This window comes from Danio aesculapii, chromosome 11 (assembly GCF_903798145.1).
Source record: "Danio aesculapii chromosome 11, fDanAes4.1, whole genome shotgun sequence".
In the NCBI taxonomy this organism is placed as follows: domain Eukaryota; kingdom Metazoa; phylum Chordata; class Actinopteri; order Cypriniformes; family Danionidae; genus Danio; species Danio aesculapii.
This window is the reverse complement of record NC_079445.1, coordinates 8354458-8381828: the sequence shown is the minus strand read 5'-3', so window position 1 is coordinate 8381828 and position 27371 is coordinate 8354458. Positions and strand designations below refer to the sequence as shown.

The 27371-nt window shown below is 38.1% G+C and overlaps 1 protein-coding gene across 2 annotated transcripts in view; it reads right to left on the bottom strand.

Moving 5' to 3' along the window:
• LOC130236979 (inactive N-acetylated-alpha-linked acidic dipeptidase-like protein 2) overlaps nucleotides 1-27371 on the bottom strand; it is a 554471-nt gene that overhangs the window by 282863 nt on the left and 244237 nt on the right. For both annotated transcript variants that reach the window (XM_056467749.1, XM_056467750.1), the window contains exon 3: nucleotides 15007-15268. In XM_056467749.1, coding sequence (XP_056323724.1) covers nucleotides 15007-15268 — 262 coding nt within the window. The remainder of the gene's footprint in view (nucleotides 1-15006; nucleotides 15269-27371) is intronic.

Below are 27371 nucleotides of genomic sequence, written 5' to 3'. Positions count from 1 at the left end.
AAGACCTCAAAACTAATTCATGACCGCAATGTGACGCAGTGTCCTTTTTGTCTTTTCAGTTTGCAGTTGCATTACTAGGTTGAGACATTGCAGAAAAAATAAATAAATTTTCCATGTTTCTGTCACATTTTGGGCTTTTCATAAAGTTTTAATATGAGTCCAATGTGAACGTGTCCGTAGATTTCAAATACATATTTCTACAAGCTATTTCCCCCTCCTGCATTAAGCCATAAATCTCCACGCATGGACCAAACTTCATAGTTTTGTTTTTTCTGTATTCTGAAAGTTTTATAGAGGGTTTAGTTATAAATAAATAAATAAATAAATAAATAAATAAATAAATAAATAAATAAATAAATAAACATTAAATAAAACTAAATAAATAAAAAATAAAACAACTCAAACAAGATTCCCCAATCCCCTCTGTAAAAACCTTTGGCTTGAATATGTGAAAACAAATAAACAAGAATTTTTGACCTTACATCAAGTATTTTTTTGATTCCTTGTTGTTGTTTTGTGCTAGAAATGTACATACATATAGGGATCCACATAAGCATTATACTTTTTGTTCCCGGATGCACGAGCACTGCGTTGCATGTCTGGGGGTCCAGCATATTAATGCGGTGCTCGCAGGCAGTGCATGCCATCATTGTGATGTCATGTCATGTCTTTTGCGCAGCTAAGATCACGGCTCGCTCTTGCAAAAGGGCGACCCACCCCAGTTCTCCCCCGCTGTGTGGTTGGCACTCACGCAGATCTGAGGGTTACAGTAGGAGTAAATCTGCTGCCCTCGGGCTTGCAGACCTCGAACTCCTCATCACGCTCCATCCAAGCTTCGAGCGAGAGAAGCAATCCATCCTCACAAATGGTCGCCCTCTCGCTTGATGACATCGAGGACCAGATGTTCTTCATTGCATCGTAGGGTGGGCTATCACTATCCGACGAGGATCTGGACTCGCTTCCCCCCTCTGGAGTGGCGAGCGTGGTCCCGGATCCAGAAGCATATATGCTAGCCGTGCTTTCCTGGGCTGCTTCGGTCATGGGGTTGGAGAGGGTTTATCCCCCAGCTACGCGGCCGGATCGACTAGATGGGTGCTACGTGGAGGATACTAAGAAGGCTAAGCCTTCTAGACCTCCCGTCCCCTTCTTCCCGGAGGTGCACCTTAGGCACACGCTCTCTTGGAGGGCACCTTTCTCTGCCCGATCTGCGTGCACCTCCGTCCTCACCACTCTCAATGGTGGAGCAGCCAGGGGGTATGAGGCGATTCCCCAGATCGAGCGAGCAATTGCGATCAATTAATGTCTGCATGGTGCCTCCTCCTGGCGGGGTCTGCCCCAGCTCCTGCAAGGCATGCAGGGCATGCAGGTTATGCAAGGCATGCAGGTTATCCTACAGAGCTGCAGGCCAGGCTGCTTCCGCCTTGCACAATATGGCCACCTACCAGCACTACCAAGCGCAGGCGCTGGCCCAGCTGCACAGGGGTGGTTGCGACCCAGGCCTGCTCCATGAGCTCCGCACCGACTGCTCCGCAACTGACTATGCTCTGCGTACCACTAAGTCAGCTGCGTGTGCCCTGGGAAGGTCGATGGGCACATTAGTGGTCCAGGAATGCCATCTCTGACTTGAGGGACATCCCTGACAAATATGCGCGATGCTGACAAACCTCACTTTCTCAACTCGCCCATATCCCAGGCTGGCCTGTTCGGCGACACCATGGGTGAGTTCACCGGTGCAAAGTAGCAGTTGGATGTGATGGGCAAAGTCATCTATCGGTGGGAACGTAAGACCGAACTCCCCGCCAAAACCATGCACCTCAGCTGTTCCTCGCCGAGGGCGCCCACCTGCAGCTTCAAGACCTGCTCCGCCGCTCCCGTCTGCGCCTCCAGCCAAGAGGCTGCGCCGAGCAGCCTGCCCCAGGGCGCCATTAAGTCTGGTAAACGGACCGCAAAGCGTCCCTGAGATGGTCCATCAGGAGAAGAGGGAACTTGCTCTTTCCCCGGCGGAGGACCGGGCTTCACAAATAACATCAAAGGTGTTTTTCAACAGCACTCAAATTCCAATGAAAGAGCATTTTTCCCTTTCCCCGCGTGTGGCAGCCCGAACACTGACAGTCTGGGACGCTATGCCTTCCAGCTCGCAGGATAGGTACATTTCGCCAATGGCCCCAGAGTGGCTTTTACATCCCGTACTTCATCGTGCCCAAAAAGAGCTGTGGGCTACATCCAATTCTATCTGTGTGTTTTGAACCGCTGCCGTCACAGGCTGTGTTTCAGAATGCTTACGCAGAAGTCTCCATCCGATATGTTTGTCCTCGGGATTGGTTTGCAGCAATAGACCTGAAGGACGCATATTTCCATGTCTCCATACTTCCAGGCCACCAGCAGTTCCTGCGGTTTGCGTTCGAAGCTAGAGCATGGCAGTACAAGGTCCTCCCCTTCGGGCTTTCTCTGTCTCCGCGGGTTTTCACCAAGCTCGCAGGCATACTTAATTATCTCGACAACTGGCTGATTTTCTTGAGAGCAATTGATTATGCACAGAGACAAGAAAAGAGCAAGCTCACTCCCGTGCAGAGCATCTCCTTTCTCGGGTTGGAGTTGCATTCGATCACCATTAAGGTGATCACCGAGCTAATGCTGAACTGTCTGAGAGAGTTCGACAGGAAAAAGGTGGTTCCCCTGAAATCTTTTCAGAGGTCAATGGGGCATATGGCATCCGCAGCCACGCTGCTCTGATTGCTCCATATGAGACCACTACAGCATTGGCTTCACGATCGGATCCCCAGACGCGCATGGCACGCGGGCATACACCGAATGACTGTCACTGCACCCTCACCCCCGGAGGGACCCCTCCTTCCTACGGGCTGGAGTGCCCCTAAGTCAGGCGTCCAGGCATGTTGTCGGTTTGACAGATGCCTCCAGTACGGGTTGGGGGGGACATGTGATGCGGGCATGCTGCTGCGGACCTATGGAAGGGAACCCAGCTGCATTGGCATATCAACTGCCTAGAGCTGTAGGCAGTGTTTCTTGCTCTGAGCCGCTTTTTACCGGTGCTGAGAGGGCAACAACTGCTGGTCGGACCGGACAGTATGGCGACAGTAGCGTATATCAAACGTATGGTGGGTATACGCTCTCGCCACATGTCTCAGCTCGCTCGCCTTCTGCTCCTCTGGAGTCATACGCGGCTGAAGTTGCTGCTTGCTGTTCACATTCCGGGCGAGCTCAACCGTGCGGCTGACACGGCAGCTCCTAACCCCGGAAGAATGGCGACTCCAACCCGAGTCTGTCCAGCTGATATGGGCATGCTTCGGGGAAGCCCAGGATGACCTGTTTGCTTTCTCCGAGAACTCACATTACCAGTGGTTCTTTTCCCTGACCGAGGGCTCCTTCGGCATGGATGAACTGGCCCACAGCTGGCCTCGGGGCATGAGCAAATATGCGTTTCCCCCAGTGAGCCTATTTGCGCAGTTACTGTGCAAGGTCAGGGAGGACGAGGAGCAGGTCTTTCTAGTTGCACCTCTCTGGCCCAACCGGATCTGGATATCAGAACTCAACCTCCTCGCGACGCCCCCCCTCGGTGGGTCCCTTTGAGAGAGGACCTACTCTCTCAGGGACAGGGCACCATCTGGCACCTTCGCCCTGATCTGTGGAACCTACACATGTGGTCCATAGATGCAGCGATGAAGATGCAGCAATGAAGGTGGTTAATACCATCACTCAAGTTAGAGCACCCTCTATGAGGTATGCCTACGCCCTGAAGTGGAGACTATTCACTGAGTGGTGCGCTTCTCTCTGAGAAGACCCCCGATCTTGCCAGATCAGTGTTGTGCTTTCTTTCCTTCAGGACAGGTTGGAGCGAAGACTGTCGCCCTCCACACTGAAGGTTTACGTACCCGCCATTTCCGCTCATCATGATGCAGTGGATGGCGGCACCGTAGGGAGGCATAACCTCATCATCCAGTTCCTCAGAGGTCCGAGGCGAGTGTTTCTACCCCGCCCCCCTCTCATGCCCTCTTGGGATCTTGCGGTAGTGCTAACGATCGTACGTGGGATCTCTTCAAACCACTCGACTCAGTATCCTTGAGATTTCTGTCCTTAAAGACAGCTCTGCTGGTCGTGTTGGCATCGATTAAGAGGGTTGGGGACCTGGAGGCATTTTCGGTCAGTGACTAATGCCTAGAATTCCCGGCTATGTGCCCAAGGTTCCTACCACGCCATTCAAAGGTCAGGTAGTGAGCCTGCAAGCGCTGCCCGCGGAGGAGGCAGACCCAGCCTTTTCATTGTTGTGTCCTGTTCGCGCTTTGCGAATTTATGTGGACCGCACTCAGAGCTTTAGATCCTTTGACCACCTCTTTGTCTGTTACTGTGGTTGGCAGAAGGAAAGGGCCTTATCAGAGGTTGGCCCACTGGATAGTGTATGCCATCTCCCTCGCTTATCAGAGCCAGGGTGAGCCATGTCCCCCGGGGTTGAGAGCGCACTCCACTCTGAGCGTCGCATCCTCCTGGGCGTTAGCACGCGGTGCCTCTCTGACAGACATTTGTAGAGCTGCGGGCTGGGCGACACCCAATACATTTGCAAGGTTTTACAATCTGCGAGTGGAGCCGGTTTCCTCAAGGGTATTAGATAACCCTTGGTCATTGAGGAAACGATTCGGTTGAGGTGTCGAAACACGCTTGCTGCGTTATTCTCCCTAACCCGGAGATATGTGTGCTTTGTCAGCTTTGTTAGTTCAGTTCCCCATTTGGCGAACCCTGCATAGTTCCTTTGAGGCCCCCAGCATCTGACTCAGCAGAGAAGTCAGGTGTTGGCCCGTTACTTTGTTGGCATGCCCGCTGGTGAGCTTGCGTTCTGGGTATAGGTGCCTACTATGTGTGATCCACTGGCGATCCCATACGCTCACTCAACCATGGTTCAGTCCCCCCTCTTTTTAGGCGGGCTCGTGTCTTCCCCGCTAACCATCCTTATGTGTGTACTCCCCCTCTCTGTGCTAGTCCACAGGTTTTCACCAGGTCTCCCCTCTTTTGGGTAGCAGGTGACCTCCACAGCATCCTCCCTATTGGGACTGAAAGCTTTCCCAACATACTGTCGTATTTAAAACCTTATTTTACTGGGTTATTTGCGACTCCCTGAAAAATATAGCTAAACCTGAACAGGTAAGTAAGGTAAGTAAGGGCCAGGGGACACGTTGGAAGACTGCGTTTCGGGGTGTTGCAGGTGCGCTCGCTGTACTGTGTGGCACACCCTTCGTCAGGGACGCAGTAAGGTTCTTTCGTTGTGGCATGTTCCATAGATTTCCTCATAGCGGAAGTTTCCACATAGCATTGGAGTTACTCATCCAAAGGGGAACGCTACGGTTACTAAAGTAACCCTTCATTCGCCAAGGGGGAAAACGGAAATGCTATGTTCCTTCACCACACCAATTGTCCCTTAGCTGTTAAGCGTGAAAGTCTCTTCAGCTAGAAAAGGATGTTGAGCATAGCTCTAGCCGCGTCTTTATAGCATGACTGAATGTCATTGACGCCAGCTAAGCACACTGACACGTTTCATTGGTCTGTTTTTATACTCTTTCAGATGATTGGTTTCTGACGAAATCCCCATAGTGGAAGTTTCCACATAGCATTTCCGTCCCCATCCCCCCCTCGGGGAACGAAGGGCTACTTTAATAACCGTAGCGTTTAGTTTAGTTAAAATTTTTGACTGTAAACGTAACACCAACTACAGGAAACAACAACAGACGAGCAACAACCATAAAAAAACAACATATATATAAACGGAGGTCAGCTATCAAAGGGCTACGCAGGTAAACCTCACTCCTCTGACCTCTAAATGTGCTCTTGCGACAGACACTAGAGGCAATGATCTTTAGCCTTCTTGTCAGAGAAACTGGTTCCCATGCAAAGAATTACCGGTTCGATCCCAGCTCAGATCGAGTTGGGTGCAGTAGGACCGGTGGGTTAAATGTGGGGGCTCGTCCGGGATGGGAGTGAGATTTAGATGGATGAGTGTAACAGAGCCCAGCTAGGGAAGTGCTATGCAGGTAAACCTCACGCTTCTGACCTCTAAAGGTGCTCTGGTAACAGACACTAGAGGCCATGGTCTTTAGCCTTATTCTTTTTTCTCTTGGAAAACTCACATAATTTCACCTCCATAACCCACCTCCAGGTTCTCAGCTTTTTGGTACAGTCTGTAGAACTCCCTAATCGCCAACTTTGGTATAGTATTCGATCGCAGTGGCCTGCTCCATAGTACAGTTACAAACACCACAGTACAGTTAGCCTACTAACCTGGTTCTCAACAGTGTTATTCAGTTATTCTCCTTGTTAGAGCAACCGACTCCCAAAGAATAACCAGTTTGATCCCAGCTCAGCACAGGTTGGGTTGGGTGCAGTAGGACCGGTGTATATAAAATTTATATCTAAAAACCGAATGTATTTCACAGCCTATATAGAAAGTAAAATTCTAAGAATAAAGAAGAGGGGAGATACTTAAAAGAAGAAACAAGAAAGAAAGATTGAGCATCAAATTGCATATTTAAATACAATACTTTATAAAATTTCTACTACAAAAATACCTGCAATTCTCAATTGAATAAATAAATTGGGAAAGTATTGTGATAACTATTAGTTTATTTCTTTAGTCACCATTCTTACCTTTACTAATACCTAGTTTGTGGGTTTGAGAAACCTTAGTACATCCAACTGATGAGAGGCGGAGAGAGTAAGGTCAAACAAAATGTTATTTAAGGCCCGGAGAGCCAAAGCGGAAACGAATTACCTGAGCTCATTTCATTTTTCATAAAGCCTGAAGGGAAATAAAACATGATTCCAGTTTGAAGAGTTGTACATCTCATTGCTATCACGAAACCACAAGACCAATGAAAGATGAGATTCATCACTAATGTCTGCATTTGCATTAGAAAAGTGCTCTGTCTAACCCCAAAGAAGAGGCAGAAAATTGGGAATGGATGAAATTTGCACTGAAACGCTGTCATTAAGGTAATGAAATTAACGAGGCCACGCATTCTGGAGAACAAATCGCTCCTCTAGACAAGCGACAGCTTCTTTCACGAGTCATCTCACCCTCAGCGACTCGAAGCAGCAAGAGGAAAATAACAATTGCTTTCACATCTACGTGATTGAGGAGTGAAAAAATACCCACCCGGCAATTAAACATTACTTTGAGGAGAATGTTAAATACCAGCCCAATCATGCTGTGCCATTAGAGACCAGATTGCGAGGCCAGCATACATGTAAACCATTTTTTTCTCTGGTATTATCACATTATTTTATCATTCTATCCATCGTCTTGCTTAAATATTCTCCTGTATTTTTTATCTTTCTTTGTCCCAGGGCAGTTCATCCAATGTATATATATATATATATATATATATATATATATATATATATATATATATATATATATATATATATATATATATATATATATATATATATATATATATATATATATATATATATATATAAATATTTCTATAAATAAATATTTAATAAAATTATTAAATTATTTTATATATATTAGATGTTTAACAGAGAAAGGGACTTTTCACAGAATGTCTGATAATATTTTTTTCTTCTGGAGAAAGTGTTATTTGTCTTAAGGTCAAAGGCCATTTTAAGATCAAAATTATTAGCCCCTTTAAGCTATATATTTTTTGATAGTCTGCAGAACAAACCATTGTTATACAATAACTTGCCTAGTTACCCTAACCAGCCTAATTAACCTAGTTAAGTCTTTAAATGTCACTTTAAGCTGTATAGAAGTGTTTTAAAAATATATATAGTAAAATTTTATTTACTGTCATCATGGCAAAGATAAAGAAGATAAAATAAATCAGTTATTAGAAATGACTTATTTAAACTATTATGTTTAGAAATGTGTTGAAAAAAAGCTTCTCTCCGTTAAACAGAAATTGGGGAAAAAATTAACAGGGGGGCTAATAATTCAGGGGGCTAATATTTCTTACTTCAACTGTGTATATATATATATAATTATTATTATTAGTATATATATAATTAATTAATTAACCTAGTTAACCCTTTAAATGTCACTTTAAGCTGAATAATAGTGTCTTAAAAAAATATATAGACAAAAATATTTTTATTGTATTTTTAAATAAATATAAATATGCAAACTAGTTACATGTGTTCCTGACATGGTATGTAATAAACTTAAATTGTGTTTATTTATTTATTTATTTTAGAGTTAATATAAAAAAAAAATATTCATTAATAGTATAAGTATACCAAATTAATGGAATGAATTATATAATTTAGTAAAGAAAAAAATAGATGTGAGCAATGCATATTGCATCCAAGGGTCTCTGAATTCTATATCTGGGCCTGTATGTGACAGTTGAAAGTGCAAAAAATAATGTTGCTCCGAGCGACTTCTTTGGGATTTGGATATGTGTTTAAAAAGACAAATACGCATAGTGATATGTAAACATCTCTGTCTCTGCGTGCTTCATTGTGAACATAACAAATTGTGTCTTAAATGAGCATAAATAATTAGGAAAGCAATTGAATGCTGTCATTGTAGATCATTATAGATTTATGTCTGATTTTCAGATCCCAATGTATGGAGACTAGTGACAGAAACTTGGCACTGTGATGCAGTACAGTGACATGCTTTTAGAAGTTTTAAAGGAATTTCAAATGTCCTTTCTGTGTCCATCTGACGGAACTTTTCATAAATAGCCATGTAAGATTACAATTCGAGCTGTGTTAACACACCAGATTTATCTTTGTGGAGGTGTTGCAGAAGCGTTTCATCATTTCACCTCTTTAGTTTTTATATACCACAATCAATGTTAAATGAATACAAACGACCACTCCCAAGAGTATAGATCACGTATCAAAGGAAACACGCAGAACGAGGTGTTTTATGCAATGCATATAAAACAGACATTTCCCCTCCTCTGTACACCCCCCATCATAGCAGAATCACATAATAACAGCTATGGGACTGAATCTACTGTGTGGCTTGTATGTTTTAAAACAATGAATAATTTGTGAAATATGTACTTTTTTTATTTATCAAAGTGTGTTTGTGAAGCAGGGGGTCATGCTGTAAAAGCACTATGGGGTGATAGTCAATTATTCTTTAATCTCAAATATTTTGGATGAAATTTACATTTAAAATACAACATGAGATTTACCAAAGCTGGTCGGGAAGCTAAAGTATGTCCCTTGTTCATTAAAAATGTATTAAGTAAAATTTTATGAAATGTACATGACTCATCAGTGATTATTATTTTAATGCAGTGGATCTCAACCAGGGGGGGTTCAGCAAACTTTCAAAAAACAGCCTTGAGATAAATTCAAATGATTTCAAATAAGTAAAAACAAGCGTTAAAGAGTATAAATAAAAAATATTTAAAAAAAACAGAACATTAAAGCTGAAACTGGTTCTTGGTGCAACACAATATGTGTCAGAGGCACATTGAGGGTCCAGCAAAGTATATATAAGCAAAACTAAATTAATTTATGTGACTTCTAATGACTGATTGAGGTCTTATAAAGCAAAATGGTTGGTCAGTAACATATTTAGGTAATACAGTTGCAAATATGTTCAGCTTCTCGCAAAGACCGATCATTCTGCTTTATAAGAACCTAAATGAGACATATGTATTATTTAGTTTAGCTTGTATATGATTTTTTATTATTATTATTATTTATGTATTTATTTTTGCTCTCAAAGTGCTAGGAGTCATTGAAATCTGTAATGTTCTACTGCAGATATTATGTTTGTTTTCTTTATTTCTAAAAGAGATAAAAAAAAAAAAAAAAAACTAAAAAAACAAATGTTGACCAAAGTCCTTTACAAAACATGCAACAAACTAAATCTGTACTTATATATTACTATACAGTTGAAGTCAGAATTATTAGCCCACCTTTGATGTTTTTAAAATATTTTCCAAATGATGTTTAACAGAGTAAGGAAATGTACACAGTGTGTCTGATAATATTTTTGTCTTCTGGAGAAAGTCTTATTTGTTTTATTTTGGCTAGAATAAAAGCAGTTTTTAATTAAAAAAAAAATAATTTTAAGGTCAAAATCATTAGCCCTTTTAAGCTATTTTTTTGATAGCCTATAGAACAAACCATCATTATACAATAACTTGCCTAATCATCATAACCTTAGCCTGTTTAACCTAGTTAAGCCTTTAAATGTCACTTTCTGTAAAGAAGTGTCTTGAAAAATATCTAGTCAAATATTATTTACTGTGATCATGGCAAAAAATTTATTAGAAATGAGTTATTAAAACGCTTATGTTTAGAAATGTGTTAAAAAAATATTCTCTCTGTTAAACAAATTGGGGAAAAATAAAAAGGGGGTTAATAATTCTGACTTCAACTGTATATTTAAACAAAATATGTAAAACACACTAAAATTAATTAATTACAATCAAAAGGAAGAGACAGAAGGTGTTTTTTTTTAAATGAGACTTAAAAGCACAAAGGTAAGAGCAAGACCTAATTTGTACAGGCAGACCATTCCACAGATGAGGAACTGTGACACAACTACCTGACACAACTACTTTGGGAACAACTATCTGAAACCAGTGAAGAAGCTCATCAATCTAAGTAGGTGCCAGACCATTCAAACCTTTGAAAACAAATAACAATAACTTGTATTAAATCCTAATTTGGACTGGGAGTCAATGAAGGGATGTTAAAACTGGTGAGATACTAGATTTTTTCTGTGCTAGTTAAAAGCCTAGCAGCTGCATTTTGAACCAGCTGCAGGCATACAATTGAAGCACGCAAAACTCCTGAATACAAAGAGTTGCAGTAGTCCAATCTGAATAAAAATGTTGATGGTTTCCAACTCCTTAAAAGATAGAAAAGGCTTCAGTTTAGCATTGTTCTTTAATTGACAGAAATCACTTTTGAAAACAGAATTTATTTGTTTGTCAAACTTTAACTTGGTGTCAAAAATAACCCCAAGACTCTTAGTGTGACTGTGGACCTTAGGCTTAAACGAGATCAATTGCAAATTCACAGACACTCAGAGGGTCAAACACTAGCACTTCAGTTTTTGCTTCATTCAAGTGTAAATATATATATATATATATATATATATATATAAAGAACATGGATTTAATTTTTTTTTATTTTGGGGGGTTATGAGGGTGACCTTTATGCAACACATTTTAAAGACAGATGTCTTTGATTATAGCAGACTAAAGAAAAAGAAGTGGCAAATGCATTCTCACTACCTAACCTTAGATTCTTCTTAGAGAAATTAAGGGCAGTAATTGCCCAGCGCCTGCACCTGATCATCACTAATATGGTGTGGAGAGAAATTGCCAGGGAGCAAGGAGGATTTAACTCATCTCAACTAATTACCCTCGGGAGCCCCTTCAAACTTATTTCTGACCAGAGGTAAAAAAATCCACTGAAAGTAATATTACCTATCAAAATTGCTGATGTTTTTTTATGTGTGTTTCTTGTTTGTTTGGCAGAGGGATGGGTGGATGGATAAATGGATGGATGGAAAGGCAAATAGAAATATGGATAGATGGATGGATAGATGAAGGCAGGTATATGGATGGATGGATGAATAATGGATAGATGGATGAATGAATGGATAGATATATGTATGTATGTATGTATGAACAGTATGTATGTATGGATGGATGGATGGATGGATGGATGGATGGATGGATTTATGAATGGATGGATGGATGGATGCATATACGTATGTATGGATGCATGTATAGATGGATTTATGTATGTATGCATGTATGCATGTATGTATGCATGGATGGATGGATGGATGGATGGATAGATGAATGGATGCATAGATGGATGGATGGATAAATGTATGTATGTATGTATGCATGTACTGTAAGTATGTATGTATGTATGTATGTATGTATGTATGGATGGATGATTGGATGGATGGACAGATGGACGGACAGATGGGCAGACAGACAGAGGGAGAGACAGGCAGACAGACAGGTGATCAGATAGATGAATAGTTACATGGATGGATGGACAGACGGACAGGCAAACAGATTGATAAACAAACAGACATTAATTTAGATGGTTAGATGAATGGAACAAAAAGATGAATAGAAGGATGGATGAATTAATGGATGTAAATGCAGTTGGATGGGTGGATGGATGGAAAGGCAAATGGAAATATGGATAGATGGAAAGGTGGATGGAATGAAAGGCGGATGGCAAGGCGGATGAATGGATGGATGGAAAGGCGGATGGATAAATAGACACAAAGACAAATAGATAGTATACCTAACTCACAGTAACTCTTACTAAATTGCCATATTTAGTAATATTTAGTTATATTACTCTGACCATGACAAACTTTTAGAGAGATTTACAGCCTAATATGATCATAAATATGTGACTGTGGTAATGCTGTACATCTGAATGTTTTCAGTGGAAAGCATGGTGAATTTTTTAGCCCAGCTGTGGAGCTGGGAGTTGGTAAAAGTACATCATGTAAAATACCCAGTGACCCATGAGGGGTTCAGGATAGCTGGAAGAATCTCTAACGCCTCAGCACAAGATCCCAGAGCATTTCATCCATCAAGCCAGTCATATTTGTTTTTCCCTGCTGATTTTTCAGACATTGCAAATGCAGTTTAATTTACATCAGAGTCTTAAGCATGTGCAGCGTTATGATGGATGACTTTGACCCCTCTTGTGTAGGACGACATGAAAGACCGACTCTAAGGAACTTTTTTACTGAAGCTTATCCGTGTTAGATACAGTGAGTCTGTTTTGAAACGGATAACAGCAATGCATCTTCCTTCGACATTTCCTGCTCCCTTCAGAGACAGAAAGCATAACCTCTAAAAATAGCTGGAGAATATATCACACACGTGTGTGAAATGGGTTCAGTCTTGCATAATGGATTTGTTTTAACCTTCCGACAGGATGAAGTGTTCAGGGCTGTGCAAGTGAGAGTGTGTTTGCTTGAAATTTCTGGCACTAATTCAGCTGCAGCTGCCGGTGCAATGGATGTATTGTGAGGTAAAGTCAATAAGCAACTCTTTGTTCAGTGATTTTTAATAATGCATTATAAATTCTAAAATATTAACCTCAAGTTCTTGAATGTGATTGGCTGACTGGCATTCTAAAAGTGCTGATCATTATATAAACTTTTTTTTTAGTGGTGGTTCAGACCAAATTATGCAGCCAATGTGACTGATCATCATCATCATCATCATCATCATTATAATAATGATAATAATAATAATAATTATTATTATTATTATTATTATTATTATTATTATTATTTCCACTACCAAGAGTAAGAAAAAGAAGTGAAAGTTAGTGCAGTTGTGGTATAGTGTGGGTGGTTAAGCGGTCACTGGATGGCAGTTTCACTCACCAGTGAGCGGGAAATGGAAAACCGGAAATGGAACATGGAATGATTACATTTCTTTCTTGAACAACTTACAAACTCTGTTCCAGTGCATTGCTCTGCAACTTGCAAAGCTTAATACTTTAACTTTTTTGGAATATATTGCAGTGGTGGACTTACATACATACAAACAGACATACATACATACATACATACATACATACATACATACATACATACATACATACATACATATTAATTCATATAAGCATAATTAGAAGTATAATAAGCATAAGTATAATTAGAACATATAGATATATTAATCTGACTGTCTTACAGTCTATCAGAATGTCTGTCAGAAAAGGCCACATTACAGAATCATACACTACTAATAGACATATATATATATATATATATATATATATATATATATATATATATATATATATATATATATATATATATATATATATATATATATAATGTGTGTGTTTTTAAATAAGCAAATTCTACATTAACACTTTATAATAACTACACACTATGAATCATTTACTAAGCATTAGCAAATAGTTAACTCATCAATTAAGCATTAATTCTACATTAATAGACGTTAGTAAGTTTATAACTGCAGATACAAATGCTCTATTCTTGACTTAAAAGCACCTATATAATGTGCTTAATGATTGTATTTTCATATTTTGTTAATTATTATTTTTTCATTACTAAATTAAGTATTGCATTATTTACAAACCAGTTATTTGAGAGTGGTTGGTTTTTAAAGATTATTCAGAATGCTTAAATAAATGAGTAATAAATGATTTAAATTAACATTTATATATTGTATTATTCAGGCATACAGTAATGGTTACTTTGTATGTTAATAAATGTTGTGTTTTTTTTTAACTCAACTTCATCCAGTTTTGTGACCTCATCTAAAGTAAAGACTATTTATGCTTTATAAAGCCCTTATGAATGATAATTAAAGGCTCATTTATACTCAAAACAGGAAAACAAAAATGACTTTATTCATTTCTATTTATTTTAAGATACACAAATGAAAGCATATCAAACGACAAATAAGTGTTTGCAATCTTAACTAAAATAAATTTACTGTGCAGTTTAAACATCAATACAATATTACAACAAACAATAACACTGAAAATATTATAAATGTTGATTATAATAGTTTATTAATCATTTACTATGTCCTTCTGATCTTAGATGAACAGATGATCTTAAAAACCTACAACTATTTTTAGTGTGCTTTCACACTTGGTTCAATTGCCTGGACCGTACCCAAATTCGATGGTCCTCCCTTGCCACCTTCCCAGTTGGTTTGTGTTCACACTGTCTTTTTCCTTCTGAACCCAGTACGCTTGCAGCATCAAGCTGCTTTTGTGTGTGTGCAGTTATAATAAATAATAATAATATTGATTCTAAATGCTGATTTGTATTTCTTTTGTGCTGATTTTGGATTATTTGATTTAAAATAACTTTTTTGCAGCCTTTTCTACACAAGGAATTCATAAAAAATAAAAAATAAATAAAAGCATTTTTTCATTAGTTGATTACCACATTAAACACATTGCAATTTTCAACATTAACATCATTAAAATATTAATTACTATAACTTTGATTAATTGACTCACCACAATATTCCCCACTGCAGAGTAGGCCGCAAAGGCAAAAGCCTCACTTATGGTTGTGAACTGCTTCTCACATCTCGCTCCGCTAGGCAGATAGCACTGGTTTCCACTCTTATCAACAATGGTGCTGAGAACGGGTCCAGGGTGGCTCAGAAGGGCCATGTGTTTGGTAACTTGGACGTCTTTTAAGCCAATCTCCTTCCACCGCTGTGCAATATATTTGACCTTGGACTCTTCGTTAAGATCTGACAAGCTGTCAAAGTCCCTGTGTTAAATCAGACACAGCAGAAAGCAGATATCAATAAATGCGGCAAGTGTTTTGCGAAGCCAACCCAACAACAAGACGACACTTAACAACATGTTGATGAATATGCGCGAGACTCATTATCATTAGCGTAATTAGCACATTGTTGACTTTAGGTTAACATTTGTTTTCCTCAAAGGTATTTACATGGTCTATTGACGTGAAGCCGCGGCTCGAAGCACGGGACAGAAATGGAGAGACAGCCTCCATAATTCATATTCCGGACAAGCTTCAGTTAATGTAACTGATGAATATGGCAGTGCAGAGAATCAATTGTCTCCTGAACAAACGGATGCACTATTAAAAAAGGATTGCCGGGAGAGAAAGTAAATTAGCAACAGACGGTTAAACATGAGAGGGAGAAATGAAGCGCTGCTAAGGTGCTCTGGCAGCTCGGCTTCGCTTATTTCTTACCCGTCATGGCACGTGGAAGGCACAAAAAGAAACACATTGTTATCTTGTAACTCGAAAACTTTGAGGGCTTGAGAGCCCATCAGCATGCCAAAGCTTGCTCGGCGATTTTATAGAAGAAACACAGCAGGCCTGCCCATTCTCTCAATCTTCAAAACAAAATTAATTGAAGTGTAAAAGCAAGCCAAGAGCCTCCAGAGACTATAAATCATTTAACTGCATTTCTTTCTCCTTTATACACTGTGATAAATTTGCAGACGTTGATCATTGCCACATGACGTTAACAATATCCGCTACCCAACTGCACAGACTGTTCCTCTACTGTGCTAGCAATCACATCTCTCATTATAGTAGTTTTTTCAGATAGAAAAAAAAGGTTAAATCTTTCAAAACAGTTCTGATTTCAGCAACACAAAACGAAGAACACCCTGCTGTATCTGTTCTGAAAAGTACAGGCTAAACATAGTGTCTGGTCTGCTTTATGCTGAAAGATGTTTTATGCACACATCAATATGTAGCATTGCAATCATATAGCATCTGTTTTGTATTGGTGGTGTTTTTGCATCCTACAATAAGACCGGGGATTTATAGAAACTATAAAGTAAGCAACAATATGCATATTTTCTCAGCTAAATTTGTGCTGATCTCAATCAAACAAAAATGTAATCATGTGTAGGTAAACCCAGTAGACAAAAAAAAAAAAAACTAATAATAAAATTAAATAAAATATAAATACAAGTAGGGTGGATAAAGCCAATGTATTAAAATTAAACAGAAAGAAAGAAAGAAAGAAAGAAAGAAAGAAAGAAAGAAAGAAAGAAAGAAAGAAAGAAAGAATCAGACAAAATGAAAGACTAAACTAAAAATAAAGTATGAAAGTAGTAATTATGTTGAATGAGAGAAAACAGCAAATATTTATATAATCAACGGCCACTTTATTAGGTACACCCTGTCCAATTGCTCGTTATTGCAAATTTCTAATTAGCCAATCACATTACATTATATACGCAACTCAATACATTAGGGCATGTATACAGGGTCAAGGCGTAACTTTGAACGTGGCATGGCTGTTGGTGCCAGACGGGCTGGTCTGAGTATTTCAGAAACTGCTGATCTATTGAGATACAACCATCTCTAGGGTTTACAGAGAATGATCAGAAAAAGAGTTCTGTGGGGGCAAATACCTTGTTGATGCCAGAGGTCAAAGGAGAATAGCCAGACTGATTCGAGCTGATAAAAAGGCAACAGTGACTCATATGGCCACTGGTTACAACAGTGGTGTGCAGAAGAGAATGTCTAAATGCACAACATGTTGAACCTTGAGGCAGATGGGCTACAGCAGCAGAAGACGACACTGGGTGCCAGTTCTGTACAGCTAAGAACAGGAAACTGAGTCTACAATTCACACATGCTCACCAAAATTGGACAGAACGGAAGATTGGAAAAATGTTGCCTGGTCTGATGAAACTCAATTTCTGCTGCAACATTTGGATGGTAGGGTCAGAATTTGGCATCAGGCTGGTGGTGTTGGTGTAATGGTGTAGGGGATATTTGCTTGGCACACTTTGGGTCTATTAGCACCAATTGAGAATTGTGTTAACACCACAGCCACCCTGAGCATTGTTGCTGACCATGTCCATCCCTTTATGACCACATCTTCTGATGGCTACTTCCAGCAGGATAACGCACCATGTCATAAAGCTCAAATAATCTCAGATTTGTTTCTTGAACATGACAATGAGTTCACTGTACTCAAATGGCCTTCACAGTCACCAGATCTCAATCAACTATAATGTCAATATGGACCAAAATCTCTGAGGAATATTTTCAGTACCTTGTACCATGAAGGATTAAGGCAGATCTGAAGGCAAACGGAGGTCCAACCTGATACTAATAAGATGTACCTATTAAAGTGGCCGGTGAGTGTAAATATTCATGCACAGTCAAATCAAGAACTACTAATTCTATTAGATATATAAACTAGTCTTTTAGAAGCGTAAGGCTAAAAAAAACATATGGAATCAACAGTACTACTTTTACAATGTTCTGTCATATGGACAATGTAAACAGAAAGGTTGAAAATTCCTTTGTGCAGATAATCCTGTACACATTTGTGTCATTATTATTGAAGGAAGTGTTTTACTTTCATTTATTTTTAATTTCATTTCGTTCTAACTTCTCAAGCACAAGACTCATCCTGTGATTCAGGAGAGCGGACAAGCAGTCCAGCCCCACACTGAGCCACTGTGACCTGACAGAGTGTGTCCAATCCCTCACGGCTGTGCATGGGTGCCTGGGTAATCTAATTAAAAGCGTGCTCTGCATGAGTGGAGAGGATGATTCCTAACCTCACTCAGGTAATGCTTCTCCACTGCAGCTGGCAAAAGACTTAAATAGTAACCCAAGACATTACTTATGGAGGAACCGTTGCCTCAAATGATTGTGTGACCAATTTTAGAGAAATGCTAAAGAGATATTACTTTTTGGTGAAATAGAAAATGATGCGTTTGGTGAAATGCATCTCGGCTTAAAAAGTTACTTAATGTAACATGTAAATACACCTAAATAAAATGAAATCAGAATGAAACTTCTTACTGATATTGATGTTTTTTTTTTTTTTTACAATACATATTATTTGAATGTTTTGTAACTTAATGGGTGACACGGTGGCTCAGTGGTTAGCACTGTCGCCTCATAGCAAGAATGTCACTGGTTGGAGTTTCGACTGGGTCAGTTGACATTTCTGTGTGGAGTTTGCATATTCTCCCCGTGTTCGAGTGGGTTTCCTCCTGGTGCTCCGGTTTCCCCCACAGTCCAAATACATGCGGTAAAAGTGAATTGAATAAATTAAATTGGCCGTAGTGTGTGTTCGTGAATGTGAGTGTATGGGTGTATCCACTTTGTAAAACATATGCTGGATAAGTTGGCGGTTCATTCCGCTGTGGTGAACCCTGATGATTAAAGGAACTAAGCCAAAGAAAAGTGATTTAATGAATATGTAACTTAATTCCTAGATATATTCATTACTGTACAATCACTGGAATAAGCTATTTTTGAAAAATATTGACTTATGTTAATTTCAAATAAGATCATAATGGCTTAACTTTAAAGAGAAAGCCCAACACTAAAAAAAATGTTAATGTATTCACCTTCAGGCAAGTTGTAGATGACTTTTAGTCTTCTTCATTTGAACTTTTTTCTTAAAATGCTTGAACAGGCCCAAAATGTTCTATTTTGGATGAACATTAATTTCTCAAGATAAAAAAGAGCTTAAGGCTAACAAAACCTGAAAACTAGCACAGCAAAAAAACAACATTATTACATAACTGAATGTAGAGGAGTACAATTTTTATATATATTTCCTAAAATAAAAATACAAAAATTGTCATTTTGGAAATAAATATCTAGATCATATTCTTATTGTACACTATTATAAACATATTATCAATAAAATAAAATAAAATTATCCTAAATGCATTGATGAAGTTTGATGTATGGAAACAGTTGGATGTGCCAAAACATTCTTCATTTAAACAAAGATAAAATTGAAGTCAATGCATTTGAGAACAGAGATTTCTAAAGGTGAATGTGCACCTTAGCTCTAAGGGTCAAACAACAAAATAATAGGGTCAAGAGTCTTGGTGTGATTCTGGAGTCAGATCTGAGTTTAGTGGTCATGTCAACACAGTAACTAAATCAGCATACTTTCATCTCAAAAACATTGCAATAATTAGATGCTTTGTTTCCAGTAGAAACTTGTTCATGCTTTTATCACCACCAGAGTGGATTACTGTAATGGATTCCTCACTGGCCTTTCCCAAAAAGGCAGTTGCAGCTCATCCAGAATGCTGCTGCCAGGATTCTGACCAGTTAAGTCAAAGCAGGGTGAATCCGCCTTCAGCTACATTTCAGCTATTTGTTTTGAAATTTTTAATTATTAATTTGTTATATGTTACATAAATAATCTTGCCTCGCCTTACCTAATATCCTAATATTTTCCAGAGCACAAAGTATGAAAATTTTTGAAAATGTCAGTGTTTTGATTAAGCACATTGAATTTCAGTTACAATATATCTGAATTAACATAAATTAAGTCTAAGTCCTTTAATACCTTCAATAAAAAGTAAACCTAGTTAAGCTTAAGTCCATCTCTAACAAAGACATATCCATAACCTTTACTGTCTCCATTGACCGATTGCAAAAGACATCAGAGCAACAGAAGTTGAAGTTAATCAGTGATCAAACCAGTCACAGCTTGACCAAATCAAACCTCTTGTCAAGCAGCATTTACAGAACTGCTTTCCACAGCCCAACCTGATGATTGATGCTTCCTCTTCCACCTGGAACAAAAAGATCAGTCACTTCTTCGCAAAACCCAGCTCATGGCCGCCGCTGCTAGCTAGAAACAAGAGGAGTCTGCAAACCCTCCGACAGCAGATCCTTAACTCAGTGCCATCTGTTACTGAGACTAATATAGACATCAGAAGAGAAGCCTTGCTCTCCCCTGTCAAGCAACAAAAATCAGGTATTTTCACACAGGAAGTCTGTCAACAAAGCCGCCAGATGAGGCTTTATTTCTCCAAGCTTCAAAGCAATTATCCTATCAGAATGAATATGCCGATGTCAAACTGTAATTCCCTTTGTTGGAAATATACCTTTTGTGCAAGCCATTTTGCATCTTTATATTCTGCATGTACAGGCAGAGGAGTGAATATCTAGGGTTTTAATTAAACATGGTTGAGTGGAGATGATTGACAGCTGATCTGATCACTAAACGAGTTTTGGAGTATAGGAAAAAAAGTCAACCAGGTGTAGAAGCAACAACAAAAGGAAAAAAAAAGATAAATAAACAAATAAACAAGCAAATAAATAAATAAATAAATAAATACATATAGTGTATAAACATATGAACAATACGTGGTTCATTCCGCTGTGGTGAGCTCTGGTTAATAAAAGATTTAAGCCGAAAAGAAAATGAATGAATAAGTAAATGAATGAATAAATAAATATAAAAATAAATAAATAAATAAATAAATAAATAAATAAATAAATAAATAAAAGTTAAACAAAAAAAACACGTAAAGAAATAATAAATAAATAAAGAAAGAATAAGAAAGAAAGAAAGAAGAAAGAAAGAAAGAAAGAAAGAAAGAAAGAAAGAAAGAAAGAAAGAAAGAAAGAAAGAAAGAAAGAAAGAAAGAAAGCAAAAACTAACAAATTAAAAGAAATATCCAAGACAAACAAAAATTAACAAATAAACAAGCAAACAAAAAACAACAAAAGCAACAACATTGTTTTTTGTTCTAGCTTCAAAGCTTTTAGCCCACCAATGATTATATTCTAATATTAAATCCTATGTTAGAAATATATGGTTGGAGGCAAAACTATTAGCCCAAAGTATAACACTTTTTAAAATATTCCCTATGCTCTGTTTAATTTTTCAGCATATTTTTAAACATAATAGTTTTAATAACTAGTGTTTTTGGTCTTTGCTATGATGCCAACCATAGAGGAGTTCTAGAGGTTTACATAATCCTGGACCAGGCCGTATCCTGAGGAGTGGAGAGCATGAGACAGATTCCTGAAAGATCAAAGTGACAGACGAATCTCCGCATTGATGCCGTGGGCCAGCCTGAACACCTGCTGGTAAACTACTTACACCTGCAGCTTCTCCAAGGTGAACGTCCGGCGTTCTCCAGCCTCCGCGCTTAGACTGCAGCTCTGCACAAGAAGTTTGCCCAGAGTAGAAATGGTTGTGTCTAACTAAACCTGGTTTCTCTCAAGGTTTTTTTTTCCTTCAATTTCCTATCAATTGTTGAAGTTTGTTCCTCGCCACTGGCTTACTTGGTTTGGGTTTCATAGAGCTCCGCATCAATGGATTTATTCTTCAGTGTTTGGGCTTTCAGCAGTGAAAATTAAACCACACCCAACTGAACTAAACTGAACTTCAACTCTGAAAACTGGACTGACACAGTTTCAATTTACTAGAACTACTATGTTAAGCTGCTTTGACACGCTCTACATTATAAAAGCGCTATAGAAATAAAGATGACTTGAATTGAATGACAGTGCAGTAACAAATTGTCACCTTGGAATTAAATCTGCGTTCTCAATGACTTTGAGATATTGAGCTTCAAAGTTTTTGCATTCCATCTAGCAAACAATATGCATGTACTGTAACGGTTCTCTTTGATACATTAACATTACAGGGACCCAGGGGTGGAAAGAGTACTGATAAATCATACTTCAGTAAAAGTACCATTGCTTGCCTAAAAATGTAGTGCAAGTACAGTAAAAGTGTCTGTTGTAAATATTACTCAAAGTATGAGTAAAAAGTAACCATTTCAAAAGTACTCAAGAGTAGTGCATTTAGTTTTTGCACAGCAGACAGACAATATATGTCATAAGACGTAAATATTATGTTAGATTTAGGTTGTAATGTCAGATGACCAAAATTCAATGTCTTGCCAGTGTCTAAGGACAATTTAAGACCAAAAACAACGTCAAATGATGTTGACATTTGGTTGATTTTAGGTTGTGTTAGAAAGTGACCAAAATCCAACGTGGAGCCAACATCTTAAACCAACGTCATATTGATGTTAAATACTGACATTTATTCATCAGGAATGGCAACCAAAATCCAACATCTGATAGATGTGATAGTGGTAATGACACAACGTCAACGTGGCTTCATGTTCACATCTTGTGCCTTCCTGGATGTTTAAGGCCATTTCAGACATCATACAGTAAACATCTGTAATTTTCTCATCAGTGACATGCATCTAAACAGTCTCTGGGTCATTGCGTGCAACAATTTTGGACATCTTCTTGAACATTCTTAATGCTTCCAAATAGTTTGCTGCAATTATAAATTGCCCATGTCTTGAGGTAGTTCATTATGATGTGATTTACCTCTATGTGCGATTTGATTGGACAGGATTCACAGAACTGAATTTTCTAATCCCCATAGACAATAAAAAATAAAGTAGTGACTGCAGGTTGAAGGAAAGTAGTGGAGTAAATGTAAAGATACTGCACTAAAATGTACTCAAGGGAAAGTAAAAGTAGACATTTTTAAAACTACTTAGTAAATTGCAATTCCTGAGAAAAGCTACTCAATTACAGTAATTTGAGTATTTGTAATCAGTTACTTTACACCACTGCAGAGACCCTAAATGTACTCTAAATGTAAATTATCTAAATTCTCTTAAATGTGTAAATTGGAGTAAAACAAACAGGGCAAATGCAGATAGAACCTTCTAACTCTAAAAAGTAATGTTCCGTCTGGCATTATAAGGTTCTATCTGGCAGATCATTAATTGAAGCATTGCTTTTCAAGATATACAATCAGTCTGCTTATTGATTTAATTAAAAAATAAAATAAAAATTGGTGTTGTAACATTATGTTGATGATTGATTTTTTGTTTTCTAGCATTTATTTATTGTTTTAGTATGAATATTTTTTCTTGCTCAAATTAAGCGTACAAGGCAGTGCTAAATATTTTGTCCAGTGCAGATGTTAATTTTATGTAATTAATATGGTAATATTTATTGAATTATATACTTTATTTGAATTATTGAATTATATTTATTAAATTATATGTCCCATTAATTAAATTAAGCATTTGACCTTCAAGGCTTAATATCAAATGTAAAGGTTTTAAAAGAAAACAATGAGAAATGAGTTTAATAAACACTGAAAATGTTTCCCTGACTATATGAACACAAATAAAAATATATCACATTTAAAATATTACATTTTTTATTAACTGTTTCTTTTTCAACAATGTAAAATTTAATATTTAATCTCAATTAAAAAAAAAAATCTAAATCAGCACATTTACACACATCTTTTCAGTATCAGTTTTCTTCTCAATTTTGTGTGGTGCAGCAATATTTCGTTGACTCAGATTTTGAGTGATTTTGTCTTTCTGGTCTTTTCCGCTGTCAATGAAACAGTTTGGTGAAAAGACAAAGAAAGCTGTTCCTGATTAGTCCTCGCGCAAGCATTTGAAATGTTTATTGGCTAGCCAAGCTAGAGTTCACTTTGTAGATAAAACAATTTTTGTTTTTATGTAAAATGTAAACAACTTATTAAAAATACAAACAAAAAAAGCATCACAAAGATAATAAGTTCTCATTTAATATGAACATGTGAATAACTCAATTTTGACAAAAATGTCCGATAGAACCTTATAATTCTAAGGTGAAAAAATATTTTACTAGTTATTTTGCAAGATATTATTATTAGTATGCTTAAAATTCAATTCAATTGTTTATCTAGGTTAATTATCTAGGTTATCGGACACCATTGGTTTGTTGACAGATGAATATAGAATGACTATATATAGTGTAAACGGCAGCCCTGTAAAGCAAGATCACTTGGGAAATATAATATTTGGCAAAAAAAAGGAGGGTTAATAATTGTGCCTTCAACTGTACTTTTTGTATCTTTATGTTGAGCAAGTACAAGCAGAGGGTAGAATCCCTAGGCTTTTTAATTAAATACGGTTGAGCGGAGATGATTGACAGCTGATATATCTCGCCTAAGACGGCAGGTGGTCGACTGGGTTTTGCTTGGATGAGGCCAGTGTGACGCCCGGGTGGCTATTGAACTGTGACGCTGCTATTATGGATGATAATACTGGCGGTACTGAGTTCCACACCATATAAAAGTGCTTGGCTTTTTTCTTTTTTTATTCCCCGGGGTCCTTGAAGAGGCCATATTGAACAAAGGAAAAGATAGCAGATATCTGTGGAAGCTTTCAGTCCAGAGAATAGTGTCTGACCTTTCAGTCCTTCAAAGGAACATTTCAAAATTATTGATTCAGTAAAAAAAAATAAGGTAAAAAATATATATATTGATTTTAAGTCAATTTGATTTGCTCTTTCAGTCTATGAAAACTGACATATGACTAATAGATGTGCATTTGCCAAATCATTTACAAAGACAAATAGAAACTACTACTACTGGTAATAATAATGCCTTTACTAGTATAAGTATAAATGAGTATAAAGTCAGTCAGTATGTCAGCAAGTAAAGTCATACACAGTACACACATCCAATTTAAGGTGGCCATAATGTGGGTCTGTGTCTGCTCAGAAATCAGTGTAAAGATGTAGTGGTGCCTTAAGAGCATACTCACACTATGTACAGTTGTCTTGAACTGTGCCGAAGCACGCTTGTGGCCCCTCCGGTCTCCCCCGACGACCTGTACTCACATTGCATCCGAGCCTGCGCTATCCAGTTTAACAGAAGAGTAGCACTCTACCTCAGCACAGTGGAGATTTCTTTAGTTATATCTTTTTAGTCGTTTGATATGCAGTGACACGCAGATCAAGCTACTTTTGACGCTCATAAATTATCATAAAGTCCTCATGCTGCAAGAATTAGGAGGTTTGCTGAAGATGTGGTGCAGTGAGGGGTTTGCATCTTTAATGAACTACAACAGTTTGCGTTCATTGAACAATAAGAATGATTAATAAATCCTTATGAAACAGTTCCTTATAAGTCAAGTCTCATCTTCAGTTTTGGGCTCAGGCACGCTTTGCACTCACACTACAAGCGTACCGCACCTGAACTCAAGTGAATCGCACTCTGCCACACCTTTTGCAACCAAGGCAGGGCTGGCCAACTGAACCATGCCCGAGCATGATTCAGAGCACTCACACTTCTCAAACGAACAGGGAAACGCGCCTGGGCACTGTTCGGATATATAGTTCACCCTAAAACAGACCTAAAATATGCCAGATCTGACCCACCTCAGTCCCTAGCATTAAAGGCGACACAGAGGCAGTCAAATGTACAGAACTAGCTGGTTACATCTACTTTAAATTGGCACAAAATTCAAATGGGCCATTTATGACACATGCATACACTCAGACATCTTGTCTTTTCAACTTGTCTGACTATATGTACTGTGTCATAAGTGGCCCATTTGAATTCCGTGCAAATGTGCGTATATTGATGCCGTCGATTTTCTGATGGATCGTCTGCTCCAGGATGGAGTAACACTTATATTTTCTTATGTCATTATAATTATTAATAAAGTTGAATGTTTAAGAGTCTAGATTGTGTGATGACTTTAGAGTCATTCCACTTCAGAGTAAAACTGGAATGTGTGTGATTGCTTTTTTTGTATACCAAATGATTTGTTTCCTCAGGATCTACCCAGCCAGGTCAGAGGTCATGGAGACCTTTTGAGTGGACCTGGACTTGGAAACCTGAGTCATTTACCATTTCATGTGTTAAATCAAGTTAATTCCCTTGTATGTAAGCTACCAGTTTGGATGTAGATTGTACTGGTTTTTAACCAGTTTTGATACTCAGATTGTACTTTGTGTGTGTGTGTGTGTGTGTGTGTGTTCTATTAGATTGTGGATCCTTTCACAGGTCTGAGGTCAGCTCTGAACATCCTAGGGTCTGTCTGACATTTGTATGCTTGAGATATTAACCTGTTTCACACAGTGATACTGGTAAATTTCCAGAAAATTCCTGGAACAACTTTACTGGTAAATTCAAAAAAGCGCTGTTCACACAGGCAAGGACATTACGGAATTTTTCCAGGAAAAGACCATTCACACATCCATTCCAAATTAATGGTAAATTCTAACATCATTAACCAGAAATGAGATCTAAACTACTATGCTTGTAAACATTTGACTACATTACAAACTCTGTGGATGGATGAGTATCCATCAACTTCGATGAAAACATAAGGAGGAACACTTTCGCATGTCAAGATGTTCATAATATATGTGTGTGTGAATGCGTCTGAATGTTCTGATTGGCTGGAGTAGACATCTCATGTCAATGCGTTCTAGACGTGAACGCGCTCTTTCCGGCAATCTTCCTTCTGCGTTCACACAGTGCAGCATTCCGGCAAATTACCTGGTAATGTTACAACTTCTCTTTCCAGAAAATTGCCGGAATGAATTTACTGGTATTTTCAAAAAGGCCTGTTCACAAACACAGACCTTTCCGGAAAATTGCCAGGTAATTTTCCAGGAAAGGTCTGTATGTGTGAAAGGGGCTATTGAGATATTGTTCAGAATTGTACGCACACACCTACGTAGAAATTTTCCTATTCTAACTGTTTTAACCAATCAGGTTAAACCACCTATATGTATGACTCATTATTGACATTATAATTGTTGATGTTTTGAGATTGTAAGCAAAGTGGCGTATGAACTCATTTGCAAATGTTAAAGCTAGCTTTTGCTGATGAAACTGTAAATTATTTCTAGTAAATTTTCTTTGTAAATGAATCTCTGACTTTGGCTCATCATCTAACAGACTGGTCATTTTGGTGTTCAAACTATAATTTAACTATAATCAATAAATTATCCCTACAATATGTAAACAGCTAGTTTTGTACATTTTCTTGCTTCTAAAGCAGTATTGCAGTATTGTGCCACCTTTAATACAAGGAACTGAGGTGGGTTAGACCTGGTATATTGTAGGTCTGCTTTAAGGCACCACCGCAGCTTTACTGTACACTGAATTGTGAGCAGACAAATAGATACATACTGTAGATAGACTCAGTTTATAATAAACAAGCTGCATGTTATCTTATCAACTTGTCAGAACTTTTCAGATACAGCACAAACCTAACGAAGTACAATAAAATTAAGTAAATTGACAAAAGTTAAA